Raw genomic sequence first — 14,333 nt, 5'->3', positions numbered from 1 at the left:
GATTATTAGAGGTTAGTAACACGATTATTAGGGGTGAGTAACTGGTTACTAGGGATCAGTAACTGGTTACTGGGTGTCAGTAACTGGTTACTGGGTGTCAGTAACTGGTTACTAGGGGTGAGTAACTGGTTATTAGGGGTCATTAACTAGTCAGTAACTAGTTATTGGGGGTCAGTAACTACTTACAGGGGAAATTCAGGTGACCGGAGTCCGGCGGTCAGGGAAATTTCGGTGACCGGAGTCCGACGGCTGGTGACCAGAGTCCGGCAGCCGGTGACCAGAGTCCAATGAGATTCCGTCCAAGTATTCTCTCTTTCATTTTCTCTCTCTCTATGCATGTTTAATCTATCTATGGATGTTTAAGGGGTGAGAGCAAAATAGTCTTAAAATAATATAGTTTGTTAAGACTTTAGTAAAGATTTGTGCATTTGGGCATAAAGATTTATGCATTTGGGCATAAAAAAGGTTACTTTATATTGAAATGAGCTAATGAAAAAGATTATCATTGGAATGGGAAATGATAGGTTTGAATTAGTACTAAATGGGCATTTTTCCAAAATAAAATAAGATGCAGAGGAAATAAGAGGTAGATTTTTTTTTGAAAACAATAAGAGGTAGGTTTAGTAATTTTAAGGTTTCCAATAGCAACGCTACCAGAGTTTGGTCTAGTGAATAGGCAAGGATTGAAATATTTGCGATATATCCGATATATATATATCCTCCGATATCTTTTTTATTGACTAACCGATATATTTTTGAAGTAAATATCTTATCTTTTACCGTATATGTGGAATTTCTCCAATAACGTCAAAAATTTCTGATATTTAAGATATTTAGGATGTATCTTTAGTATTTTAGAGAAAAATCTATTAAATTCAATACTTTAATCACCATTTACACTTTCAGTCCTCATATCATATGTGTTCTTGCCTCGAGTTTTGATTTTATCAATCTAGACACAAAGCACAATGGGATCTCAAATGAATCACAAGAAGACAATAATCAATATGATACGTTTATGCAGAGAAATATATGACCTACATGTAGAAGTTAATGTTTATATCTATTCATATATAAATTTTTGAATTAAATATATCAGAATAAAATATTATTTTCTCATGTATTCCTGATCCGATATGTCCTTTTTTTTCTTTTTTTTTGAATAAAAGGGTTGGTGCGGCTGCCCTCAAGCCTTAATAAATGAAACTCATGATTACAAAGACTTGAAATATTATCATGACCAATAAACATGTACTCAACTAGGCACCAATTAGCAAAGAGTGCTATAATGACTACTCCATTTGCTTTAATATAACGATAACATACCAGAAAGATAACTCGACTACTACCAAGCATAGTTGCCAAATACACAGCTTTCCCACTATGTTGTTGATGGAAAACAAGTCCAACGACACGTAGCTTCACCCTACCACTAGGCGGCAACGCCCATTTGACGAAACAAGGAACTTGTTGCCTGCCTAGAGCAGACAAGGTAGACCCCGCCTAGAGCCGATTAATCTCCGTCTAGGCGTTAGGTGGTGCTTCATCGTTTCGATTATGGTCTGTCTAGAGAGGGAGAAAACCGATTAATCCCCCGATTAACCTGCCTAGGCGCTAGTGACCGCCTGTCTGCCTAGTGTATTTTAGAACATTGACAGATACCGATATTTTAACCCTTAATCATAAGGCTGGGCACTTAGTACCTGAATCTCGACCCCGTAACGGTCCCGTATCGAAAGTTAACTGGATGGGATCGGACGGGACGCTATAGAGTTTTAAAAATGCCTATACCGTACCGTCCCGTCCCGTTATTGAATTTTGAAACGGGACGGGACAAGATCAGGACTATCTCGAAAAATCTCGTCCCGTCCCGTCCCGCGATATTAAAATATCTCATTTTTTTATGTTGTATTAGATTATATACGTCTATTTCTTTAGGTTGTATGAAATTAATGACATCTCTTAGATGATTTCTCAATGACACTTTCATTTCATGCACTCCCAATTACCCTCACAAGGACACTTAACAACCTTTCTCTTCTATCTACAATAAAACCTCTACAAATAAATAATGTTAGAAACATGAAAAATTATACTTTAGAGAAGTTATTATATTATTGATAAATGACCAATATTCATTTATCGATATTTATTACTTTATATAGGGTTTTGTTGTTAAGAGTTTTCTCAATTTTTCATAATACAAGGGAAAAGCAAAGGATTTTATATAGATATTTTGGGAAATAACTAAATTGAGGAAGTAAAATTGTTAAGAGTTTTCTTTATTTGTATTATTATGAACATTAATTACTCTTTTTTTATTTATTTTATTAATTTTTAATATTTTTGGATGATTTTCAATTTTAGCTATTATGTCGGAACGACCCGATCCCGTCCTGATCCAAACAGGACGGGACGAGAAATGATTAATTCTTAAAAACGACATTCTCGTACCATCTCGTCCCGTTCTTTTATTTTCAGGATGAGATGAATTTGATGAATCCCGTCCATGCAGTCTCATGCCCGGCCCTACTTAATCACAGGTCATTTAAAATGTTGTTTCTAGATAGACGACCCCAAAATCTACGACCCCAAAATCTAGAGTATACCGGAGGATTCTCACATCTCCTTTACATTAGCTCTCCTCCTGCTCCTCTCCACTGCTCAACGAAACCCTAAACCCCTAAACTTCACTCGACAGAAACAAACAAGGAGAAAATGTTCGGGGTTGTTTTCCCCAACCGTAGCTTCCCAATGGACATCACCTCCTTCTCCCAGATCGACACTTTCCATTGGGTCCTCGACATGAACACCTTCGTAGGTAATCAATCAAATCAAATCAATCCTGTTTTCCTCCTTAAAAATTTATTCTTCTTTTCTAATCCTCTCCGGCACAGGTGAGGCGTACGATCAGGTTCGTGAAATGTGCATATTCCTATTAAACGGCTTCCAGCTGCCGCCGGACAAAGCCCTTGCCGTTTACATCCAGTCTCCCGGCTCCGCCTTCTTCTTCTGCGGCGCCGTCACCGTCGCTCGCCCCTCGGCGGTGCTCGCCCTCCCATGGCCGGAGCCCGGCGACCAGCTCCAGCTCACCGCCGACGCGGCACAGCTCTCCGCCAAGATCGGGGTCTCCGTCGAGGACCTGGCCACGCTGCCGTCGCTGGACGTCACCGCCGAGAAACGAATTGAGCGTCTGGCGATGAAGGTTGGGGAGAATCTGTTCAATTTTATGCAGTCGTTTTGTGGCGTCGATGGCTCCAAGCTGGTGGTGCCCATGGATATATTGGATCGGTGGTTCAAGAAGTTCCAGGAGAGGGCAAAGCGAGACCCCGAGTACTTGAAGGGCTTCGTTTTGTAATTAGGTCAGTCTTGCTTCTTCACTCTATTTTCTTAGCTTGCTTCGTTTATGTCTTAGTTTCAATGAATCCAACTGATTTCGTTTGCTTTAGCAATTGTAAATACTGAGCAGTGTGCACATTAGGTAGGTATAGAAAACTGTGGTCTCTAAATTTGATGTGAAAATTTTGGGCAGGGCATGCAGGCAGAGTTGAATCATGGATACAATGGATAGGAGTCTTACCTAAGAACCCAATGTAGCTTAAACTATGGTAAAAGGTTGTTTGAGTGGTCATTTGGATTAGGGGTGCCTCTACTGTGGTAACTCTTTTATTCACCAAATTTGGCCATCTGTGTATGAATTGTTAAGTCTTCTATTTCATCTTGTAATGGAATTACTTGGCACCAGTTTTATTAAATCTGGACTTTAACATTGTGAATTTGTACTTCTGATGTTGTTGAATGACATGAATCTTGTTACGGTGATTCATACCACATATTTTCGTATTAGAGAGTGAAGGTTTCATCTGAAGAGGAGTTTAGAAAAATGTTGCCTCATTAAACTGATCTGTAACCACGGGATATAAAATCATGATGCAGAAGAACAATACCACACTTGCCCCTAAGACGCCGATTTTATGAGCACTAGAAAAGTTGATAACATTGACCTCTATGTACCACAACCCGGACATAATTAATCTCCTCCATTAACCTTTGCCTCTAAGTTGAGGTGAATAATAAATCTTGGACATTAAGATGCTGATAAATATTAGTTGGCATTCGCTGATGTGCATGGTTGCTTAGCTAATGCATAGTTTGGTTCAATTGGTTAAGATTTGCTAGTTTACTCCCAGTGTATTATTCTGTGGTGGACTTGATGGGAACTGGAACAAAAATTAAACTATCATATTGTTTAGCACTTGTATTCTAGTACCTGGTGATGAGCAGTTTCTGATATGCCTGAAATGTGTGATAGGTTCTGTGTTCTTAGGTTTAATACAGAACCTATCAGAGACTTTTCTCTTCAGCAGTTTCTCAGGTTTAAGATCTCTTCAGTAGAGAAAAGTTGTCAAGTCATTCAATTATTATATTTTTTGTTTTTAAGGAATCTAATCGGTTTCGTCATTAATAAGGTTTGTCATTAATAAATCAAGTAAAACTTTTGGTTCTTTACCCTTTACACCATAGAGACATATTGAGTAGAATGTTGCTGCTTTTTTTGCTTGTATTCTAGTACCTGGTGATGAGCAGTTTCTGATATGCCTGAAATGTGTGATAGGTTCTGTGTTCTTAGGTTTAATACAGAACCTATCAGAGACTTTTCTCTTCAGCAGTTTCTCAGGTTTAAGAATTCTCTTCAGTAGCGAAAAGTTGTCTAGTCATTCAATTATTATATTTTTTGTTTTAAGGAATCTAACCGGTTTCGTCATTAATAACTCAAGTAAAATTTTTGGTTCTTTACCCTTTACACCATAGAGACATTGAGTAGAATGTTGCTGCTTTTTTTGCCGCCGACAGGTGTGTCCATAACTGCTAAACACAGACTACTCTCTCTCCCCCTCCCACACCCCACCCCCCCCACCCCCCCCAACCCCCCAAGTTTTGTAGTCTCCCGGTTTGCCTCACTCTTGTGGTGATTCTTCGCTCCTGGTAGTGAGTTCTCACCCTTGATAGTGAGTTAATCTCAGTCTTTCATGCTTTTGTTTTTTTAATTCTTTTTTTGCTATTTCAGCCTAGATCATGCCCAATTCCTCACCCTAAAATCAAACTTTTCACCCATCTCCTCCCATATTTTTAGTCTTAGACCTGCTCTCGCCTACGCTTCTTCGATGTCATATCTTTGAATCTGCTGCGCCTACTCCTAAACGCGAATCGTTGCGGATCAACTGAAAGGTGTGTAGAGTCTTGAATCGGGTGCATGCACCACCTCCTGCCTTGTCCTATTTTCTTTTCGTTCTTGGTGTTATGGGTGTTTTTGGCTCATGGTTTTTTGAGTGGTGCTTGTAAATTAGAAGAGATGGTTTTGATAAGTTAGTAGGTAGAGATGATAGATTCATGGTTGGATTGTTGTGAGTCTTTCAATGTTTTTAGGTTTTTTATTTTTGGGATAGCTTGGCTTGGATTCTTGTTGCCGGATCTCTCCACGAGTTGCGGTTTTGCATGAAGGTGTACATGTCGTTGATTGCTAAACTGTGTTGTCAGCGGCTGGGAAAGATGTAGATGTTAGTGCTAGGGTTTCTTTTTATTTGGGCTTTTTCATTAAGCCTTGTAATTTGTACTTTAATAGACCTAACAAGTTAAAACTAAATGGAGATGGGCTTTGAACTTTTTTAGATATGAAAAAAGTTGAAAGTAAATTTCCATGTAATTTTAACCTATTAAGTGTTTTACTGTAACCAAAAACAAAACAAAAAACTCCATATCCACTGCCCCTCCAGTTGTTGATGACATGCATGGGTATTGCCAAGATTTAAATTTTTCCTATAATTGCCGCAGTTTTTGATGAAATTTCTGTAATTTAGAAGTAGCAAAACATAATCCTTGTGCTATATCATTTTTATCAAGAGTCTCGAAATTTACTGAAAGTTTTTGTTACTTACCTTGAAATTTGTGATTATTCATAAAAATATGTTGCAAAATCCTATTTTCAGCGTTTGGACTCCTATCCCATGAAATTAGCCATTTTCACGGGAAAATGATCGTGGAATTTAGGAGCTTAAATTCCCGACTTGAATTCATTTACAAAATATGCATCATTTAATAATTTCATTAAAAGAGATTAGTCTAAATACTAATTCTTGTCATTTTAAAACTCTACGTCATGAAATCCAAACAAAGGAATTCTCAATCACTAAAATTGAAATTCATGGAATTATAATTCCCATGGTTTTGAAATTTCTATAGAAATTGAAATACTCTATTTACAAAAATATATGTAAAACTTTGTGTCAATCACAATGAGTTTTCTACTTCACAATATCATAGGAAGAACATGAGTTTTGATTTTATTTTTAGAATTAAATTCAGTTTACCCCACTATGGTTTAGAGGTGAATTCATATTAGTCCCTAAACTTTCAATTTCATCAGATTACCCTCCGAGCTCTTGTTTTTCTGTCTGCCGTCTCATATTACTCATGCTCTGTCCAATTGGGACGTTGAAATTTGATGACGTGTGATGACGTTTAGGGGGCTGAGAAGCTAAATTATCAGAAAAACAAATGCTCAAGGGGTAATCTGATGAAATTGAAAGTTTAGGGACTAACATGAATTCACCTCTAAGCCATAGTGGGGTAAATTGAATTTAATTCTTATTTTTAATCAAGTTGGGTCGAAGTCCTTGTTAGCGAAAAAGCCACCCTCAAGTATAAGGGCCAAGTTATAGTGTAGGGATTATGAGTAAAGAATATCGTATCCAAGGGATTAGTAAACCCATTCTAACTAGGAAAACCTAAAGGATGCTAAAAAGACTATGCAAATGTACAAGTCACAAATAAAGGCTCACAAGTGAACCAAAGTTCATGGTGATTATATGCAATATGGGGTAGATTTGATTTTTGGTTTTGGAAATTATTCAATTCGGAACTTGCTCAATGTAAACTTGGAATGTAAACTAGGCTAAGCTAAATTAGATGTGATGAAATGGATGGGAGTTGGGACTTAAGGTTTTCACCTCTAGCCTCCCTTGCTTCTAAAGTGAATGATGTCATTTTAATTAGCCAATTTCTCTCCTTGCATCACTCTCGGGTATGACAAGGGACATTCTCATTTGTGATATCAAGCAACCCCTCTTGGGTGTAATACTTAACTACCTAAGTCATGCATTTCAACCAGATTAGGAATCTAATGCATTACCCTAAGTGCATAACGTTTGGAGATGAAGAAATTACCAAGCTTATCTCTAAGTGATTGTAGCTCACAACCCTAACATGCACATATGATATGCTATCATGCTTCAAACAACTAAGGTTAATCAAACCCTAATTATTTCTCATGTCATGGCAAACAAACATACCCAAATTGATTAAGTTCAAGCATGAATGTTCAACTCTTGATCTAGCATATTAAGGTGCTAATGAAAAGTGCATCAATCATAATATTAACATCAAAGTCATACAAGATTGGCTAGGGCTTTGAACCCTAGCCCCAACAAACTAACTACTCACTCATAGTCAAATATACAAGCTTCAAAATGTTCATAGACATCTAAGTAAAGAGTAAGGGAAGAAAAGTGACTATGCTCAAGTTGAGGATGAAGTGGATGAACTCATGGAATCTTTGTCATGAGATGATGGAGGTGATGGTGATAATATCCTCAAATGATGCTAGACTCCTCTTCCTTCTCCTTGCTTGATAATAGAAGGTGAAATTGATGAATGGTAAAATGATGAAGCTTTGTGTATATGGAATGAGATGAGTAGAAGGGGAAAGTGATGAATTTGGTGGTGATGGAGATGGAGGTTTTGTGGAGGAGTGGTGATGGTTCTCTAATGGATATTAGAGAGAGAAAATGAGGTAGAGTGTGAAGTGGGAAGTGGTGTGGAAATGGGTGAAGGGAGATTCAAATATAAATTGAAGATGAATGAAAATGTAGGAGTGGCCAACACGAAATCAGCTTTTCTTCTTCTCCTATCCGATTTGCTCCCAAGAATGAGTGTGAACATGGCCGTAACTTTGCCAAAAACAAGGCAAAAGGTGGTGGGAAGGAAGGTGTAAGAGAAAAGGTAATGATGGAGAGAAAAGGTGTAGGATAAAGTGGTGATTCACCTACAAATACATGATGGATTTTGTAGGGATTCATGGACTTTTGGGCAAAAGGGATGGATGAGTGGGAAAGAGGGAAAGGTGATTTAGGTCAATTTGAACTAGAAGGTTAGGACTTAGTTGTGATGAAACAACTCTTGCTCCTCCTTCCCTCCTCTACTATGAAGATGGCCGGAAAATACATAACACCACCAAAAGGGATGGTGCACCGCTACTTGGGCCGCCAAAAGTGGTGGTGCTCGGAAAATCGCCGAAATTTCACCGTTTCTCTTCTCTTGTCAATATTTTCTACAAAACATGGAATTGGATTAGTTGACAACAAAATGGACTTTAGAACAAGTAATTCTCAAGAATTAGGACACAAAATTATCTATGAATTATGATCCAACAATCCTGGCACAGAGCACATGAAAAGAGAAGCTAAGTTAAGAATTTTAGTAGGGAGTCGCTTTGCTAGTATTTCACCTTGCCGCCTGCTACTTGAGCATCGATATGGGTTTAGCGGGGCTTTTTGGTCGTCGTTTCAGGCATCGTTTTCCATCAGTATATGTGTAACGCCCCAAATTGCACCTCCTCAGTTCCTCAGTTTAGGCACGTCACAGTGCTGCGAGTCTCAAAAAGAGAAACGCAAGGCAGTTAATGTAAGAAAACATTTAAGAAAAACACAACAGAAGCGTAAAAACATTTTGAGGTGGAAAACTTAATTTTTCTCAAACTACTTTAATTATTCACCAAAAACATGATACAAGGAATGATTATGAAATCATGAACTCAAAGGAATACAAATTATCAATTAGAGTATCATAAAGCAAACTCATAATAGGATTGGGCTTTCTCCTTTGCCTAAAATTTGATTTACGGAATGACCAATAATAAATAAACTTAAAGAAATAAAATTACGAAGTAGAACATAATAAGACCAACAAGAAATAATTTGGTACATGAAACTCAAATATAAAAAATAAAGCGGACAATATAGAAACTAAGTTACCAATCATAAATATGCACACCCAACTCCTCGCCACTATCCCGTCCTAGTGCACAGTACCTGCATCCACAAATTGTTGTAGGGGTGAGCTTTCGTCCTCGCTGCTCAACGAACTCTTGAAAACAGATAAAGAAATAGTTTCACAAGGCCCAGTATAAAAACAAGATTGAATCCAAATATTTAATGAACGACAAACTTTCAAAAACATTTATATGATCAAATAAATGCGGCGTCATAAAACTGTACCTGATGACCGGTCCTTTTTAGACCCACTACCCAACTTACCTCACTCTATATGTGTACAAAAGGTAATGTAGTGAGAGTGTCCACAAACGCCCTATCGCCTAAAAGCAGTGCCACTCCACAAGGGATGTAAGACACTCTTCCGTCCATAAAGGCCCCTCCGGAGGTTTAGGGGATTGAACCCAAGGTAGTCGCTATGCTCCTCTCACTCTCAAGCCATCAATATCTCATAACACCAGTTATCATATTTTTATCGGATAACCGGATTATGCAATATCATATATGCATAAACATTTTATAAAACAAATATCATTAATCAAGGTTGTTCCGGGTCCCTATTTGGATTCTGAGGCTTTCCTCACGAACTCCGAGAATCACGAGCATCCTGCTCCTCGGGTAACTGGAGTCCCTTAACTCATCATATAGGGATAAGAAATCACGATGACGAAACACTAATCGTCAAATCAACCTTTTCTATGTAACCAACTTCAACGGTGCTCGACCAATCGATTTTCTTTATTAATTTTCTTATGACCAATCTCGTAACGAATCCAACATTTGGTTCCCTATTATCGAACTTTAACTAGAAATCGATATAGCATTCGATATCCATCCCTTTAACACATCAACCACTTTAATTTGACAATATATCACATAAGTAATTGAACGTACAATTACTATGATCACCCAACTACATCAATGTATATGACTATATCCTCCCTATTTTTACATTGGTGTGTCCATATCTACTAAAGACACCCACCGAGACAAATTCTCATTGTCTCATCTTACTCAATTACAAACCAAACTTCATAATGGCTAGAAATACTAACTCAAGCTCATTCCAAATTAAAATCCCAATATGCAATTCCAACTTGAACACTATGTCAAGACCGTGTAATTCTTTAATTTCAAATCATAACCCAGACTTCATGATACCAAATATGACTCCAACTCTTAATCTCAAAGCATGATATATAGCACCAGTGGTGGACAAAGTAACCTATAAAATTGACACAAACCAATAACCAACATTCCAAGACGGACAAATAGAATAGAATTAGTCGAACCTTACAATCTCTGGATTCAAGCCAATTTCCTCATTCTGCTAACTGCACCCTTTTGAACGCATCACAGTCCCAAAAACAGAACAGCGAACTATGAATAGCCCTTCCTCTGCTCATTCTTCCAGGTTTTAGCAAAATAAATATTCTCTTAACCAACGATACAACCACACGCTAAATCCGTAAGGAAAATAGCAGAACTCAATTCACCTTCTCATCAAAATCTGAACTCCAATTTTCTGAAGAATTGAGGTTGGACAAGGCTTCGGTGAAGCCCTCCTACTCTCCACTTACTTCCCTGTGTTCGTCAGAAAACAAGAGAAGAGACGGTCTGAGGAAAACAGTAACGTCGTCGGAAAACTCGTCGGCAGCGTCTAACGCGAAATCCCAAGATTGCACAAATGTCAGAATTGTATTGATTTTTGATAATCAGATTGATAGAGTTGTAGCGAACGAGGAGAGAAGCAAGAAACTTACCACATGCAGACCAAACGGCGGCCGAAGTCGCCGGAATACCCAAAACTCGGAGGAGGAGCAGAAGCTTCTCGCCGTCGTTTCTCTTCCTACAACGGCCGATCAGAAAAACCAGGGTCAGAGGTGCGTCGGCGATGGCTAGACGATCAGGCTGGTGGTGATGCGACGTCTAAAGGTGGCCTGTTGGCGGTGGCGGAGCCAGGATTTCAAGGCCGGGGGGGGGTCTTGCTATAACTAAACTATCCAATTAAAGGTAATTAAGACAACTAAAAAACCCAACCGGGGTCCAGACCCTCCCGGGCAGTAATGTAGGTTCGCCACTATTGGCAAGGGTGGCGTCGGAGGTTGGCGTCCAGTCGGGGGAGAAAGCTGAGTCGGTCTGACGACTTTGACCGAGTCAGCACCCTTCAAATACTCACGACCGACATGTTTTTACAAACTGAGATTTAACGGTCTAAATTTCAATGGTCCAGATCTCACCGCATAATTTTCTTATTATTCCGAATAATTTTCTGAATTTTTAAAACTTTAGAAATTCATATAAAATAGCTCGGAACTCTGAAATATTCCACGAACTCATCGTAAAACGTACTTTATTATCCAACTCTTAATCAAGAAACTTGACCAAGTAAAAATTTCAGAAAATCTCGTCAATCCCATTTTAAAACCATCGAGGTCGATAAACTATTTACCAATGACCTCAAATTAAGCTTGTCAAATTTTTCGGGTGTTACAATATGCCTTTGGCTTAACCTTCTTCTCTCTCCTTCTCACCCTCTTGAACTACAATAGACTCTCCTTGATTTTTGTTGGGTTAGTGTTCTGTAAATGGAGTTGGGCTACTAGAAGTAGAGCGTTTCACTAAGGCAATCAGCATTAGAACAGAGGCAGCTTATGTTGGGTGGATATCGAGCCATATCTGGCGACACGTTTTGAGCGCCAGCAGGTTTTCTGCTTTTAACCATTATCACTACGGCTAGTAAGTGGTGGTTCTAAAGACACTAACATAGACATTTTCTGGGTAATCGAGATTGAAACAGTGTCCTGGGCGTACTGAACATAAACGAAAATAAAAAACACATCAGTTTGTTTATCCAGTGAAACATCAATTTGAGGAAAAACACTGTCGTATTTTTAACTCTTGAAAGCCCCTAATGAAAAAGCAATAGACTATGAATTAGAACTACTCAATTAGAAACTATGTAGCACTGAACGTGGCTACTATTTCTAGAACCCTAGCAGATATGTTTGACGCACTCTTTTTCTTTAAGTAATCTTCTTCTTCAATCTCAAATGAACTAACCATGCACGTTCTTGATCCTTCAATCACATAGACAAGAAAAAGTGGAACTTCTGACCTTACAAAGTTCTGGAGTAGAAAATACTATCTCGCAATGCATGTAAAGGTAGCTTTCAAGACGTTTGCGTCTTCTTTATATATCACTTCAATACTCTTGCGCCAACAACCCTAATAAATATCCAAGAAAGGAATTCTAATCAGAATCAAATCATGGAAATAAATCATGAGATATTATTAAACAACATAAAAGAATATCCTAAACCAAGTAGGATTTCTTTCCCCACTTAGCCTCCTTGTATCAATTAACATGGATACAAATATCACCAAAGACCTATTCATAATAGACCTTCATTTCTTTAACCACATAGTAATCAAGTGTATGAGATCCTTACGAAGTTAGGACTCAATTACACCAAATCTGCAATATTGACTCAATCAAGACATATAATCATTCAAAAACTCAAGTATATCAATGAGGCACATCAATCATATATATATTAAACCATATATAAACAAATCCTAATCAAATTAGAACTTTCTTGCTCGCACTTCTTCTATTTTGTATAAAGATGCCAATACCAACATATACCAATAGGTTCTGAGCAGGCATTGCAATCCCTAGACAACATAACAATGGTGTTGTAATATTCCTAGAACAAAGACCGGTTCGTCGACGTGTTGATTGTGAGCGAGTACGAGCGGTGGGGGTTTGGGCTGGGGCCATAAGTCTCTTTTGGTCGTTGTGGGATGACGATTTTAGTCTCAGTCGTTGTTGGTCTCGTACTTGGGATCCTAGTGGTTTATGTATCAAAACATATGATTCAAGACGCTTTTGTGCTCAATTATTGTATGTTTCGGCTGAGGGGTTTTTTTTTTTCTTGGTCTGATGTTTCGGTTGAGGTTGATGGAAAATGATCACAAAATTAAAGTATAATACTTGGCTTTTTAAGAACAGATCAATCTCCAAAAAATAAAACCGATATTCACACACGTGAGCGCGGCATTTATAAGTAATTGTCCCCGATTTCTACTCCTATAAAGGTAGGCATAGGCCTTTGGGCCATGTTTGGCAGACCTAACTAGATTAAATAAGTATTGATCCATGTCTGATATGGATTGGACTTTAAGCAGATTGGATTAAAGTCAATCCTACCCGGTGTTTGGAGCATTGGAATGCAAGTTGGATTGGAAATTAGATTAATTAATAATTTAAAAAGAAACATAAGCTCGATCAATACTGCCATAGTGCCATAGATAAAAAATATCAATTCCTTTTCAATATTGAATTCATGGCAAATATTCATGGCGACGACAACATAGCCAATAGATCCGGCGATCGGATTATGATGGAGTGGGTCTAAATGTGCAAAGGCGGTTGAAAAGAGAGAGAGAGAGTTCCTGATTTTCGTTTTGAAGGTTGGAGAGAGAAAGTCGTCGTTGACTCAAGGCACATGGAGTGAATCATGGATGGATAATTTGTATCCCACGTCTGTAACCAGATGTGTTATGAAAGTCTGACAATATATATATATATATATATATATATTTTCTGGCAGCAAGGCATCCAAGGCTTCAAACACACCAATCAATCAGAATGAAGGAAAACAAGGGCGCCCTTGGTGTCAAAAAATTGGTGAACAAAATGTAACGAGATGCATGTGTTTCAACCAACTTCTCTGGATTTCTCTACTACGAAAAGTCAATTTTTCATAAGTTTACCAAACGAAACGAGAGTAGATAAATCACCAATCATTTCATTTAGAGGCAAAAACAAGATACGAATGGATCTTTTTCTGGGTTTTTCATTCTCCTTACTCTAGCTTTCCAAGTCTTTTGACCAGGAAAAATGCCAAAAAAAAAAAAAAAACAAAGCCTCAGCGAGATCCATGACCTTATGGTCCCAAGGAATGGAACACAAATTCCTTGAGCTTTATCTCCCACTTCTGGGCAAAAACCCCAACCCTATCTATTCTTTCAGAATACTCATGAGTCATGAATTGCCACATCTTCACAGCCGAGGGAGAGGATAGTGATACTTCCGCTAGATCTTCACAAATGTTCCTTTTTGTTCTCAACTATATTAGAGCTATAGAAATAATATTATAGTAATACTCATTATGCATTTAAATTCATCTAGAATCGAAGGATATACGGATTACAACTCTT

General features: G+C 38.1%; 1 protein-coding gene across 1 annotated transcript; it reads left to right on the top strand.

Annotated features, from left to right (window-relative positions):
• The first annotated feature begins 2,689 nt into the window (after window positions 1-2,689).
• LOC101298460 (protein Hikeshi-like) lies at window positions 2,690-3,830 on the top strand. The gene is made up of 3 exons (XM_004288320.1): window positions 2,690-2,821; window positions 2,898-3,362; window positions 3,533-3,830. Exons 1-2 carry the CDS (start codon window positions 2,719-2,721, stop codon window positions 3,356-3,358), a joined length of 564 nt encoding a protein of 187 aa, XP_004288368.1. The 5' UTR covers window positions 2,690-2,718; the 3' UTR covers window positions 3,359-3,362; window positions 3,533-3,830.
• Window positions 3,831-14,333: the final 10,503 nt, after the last annotated feature.

Source organism: Fragaria vesca, linkage group LG1 (assembly GCF_000184155.1).
Source record: "Fragaria vesca subsp. vesca linkage group LG1, FraVesHawaii_1.0, whole genome shotgun sequence".
In the NCBI taxonomy this organism is placed as follows: Eukaryota; Viridiplantae; Streptophyta; class Magnoliopsida; order Rosales; family Rosaceae; genus Fragaria; species Fragaria vesca.
This window is presented reverse-complemented; position numbering and strand designations above follow the sequence as displayed.

Bases quoted from the DNA above. Each gene is read 5' to 3' on its own strand.
- LOC101298460 (XM_004288320.1), top strand. From the start codon at position 2,719: ATGTTCGGGGTTGTTTTCCCCAACCGTAGCTTCCCAATGGACATCACC. The intron at 2,822-2,897 runs GTAATCAATCAA...TCTCCGGCACAG, and splicing joins CGACATGAACACCTTCGTAG to GTGAGGCGTACGATCAGGTT.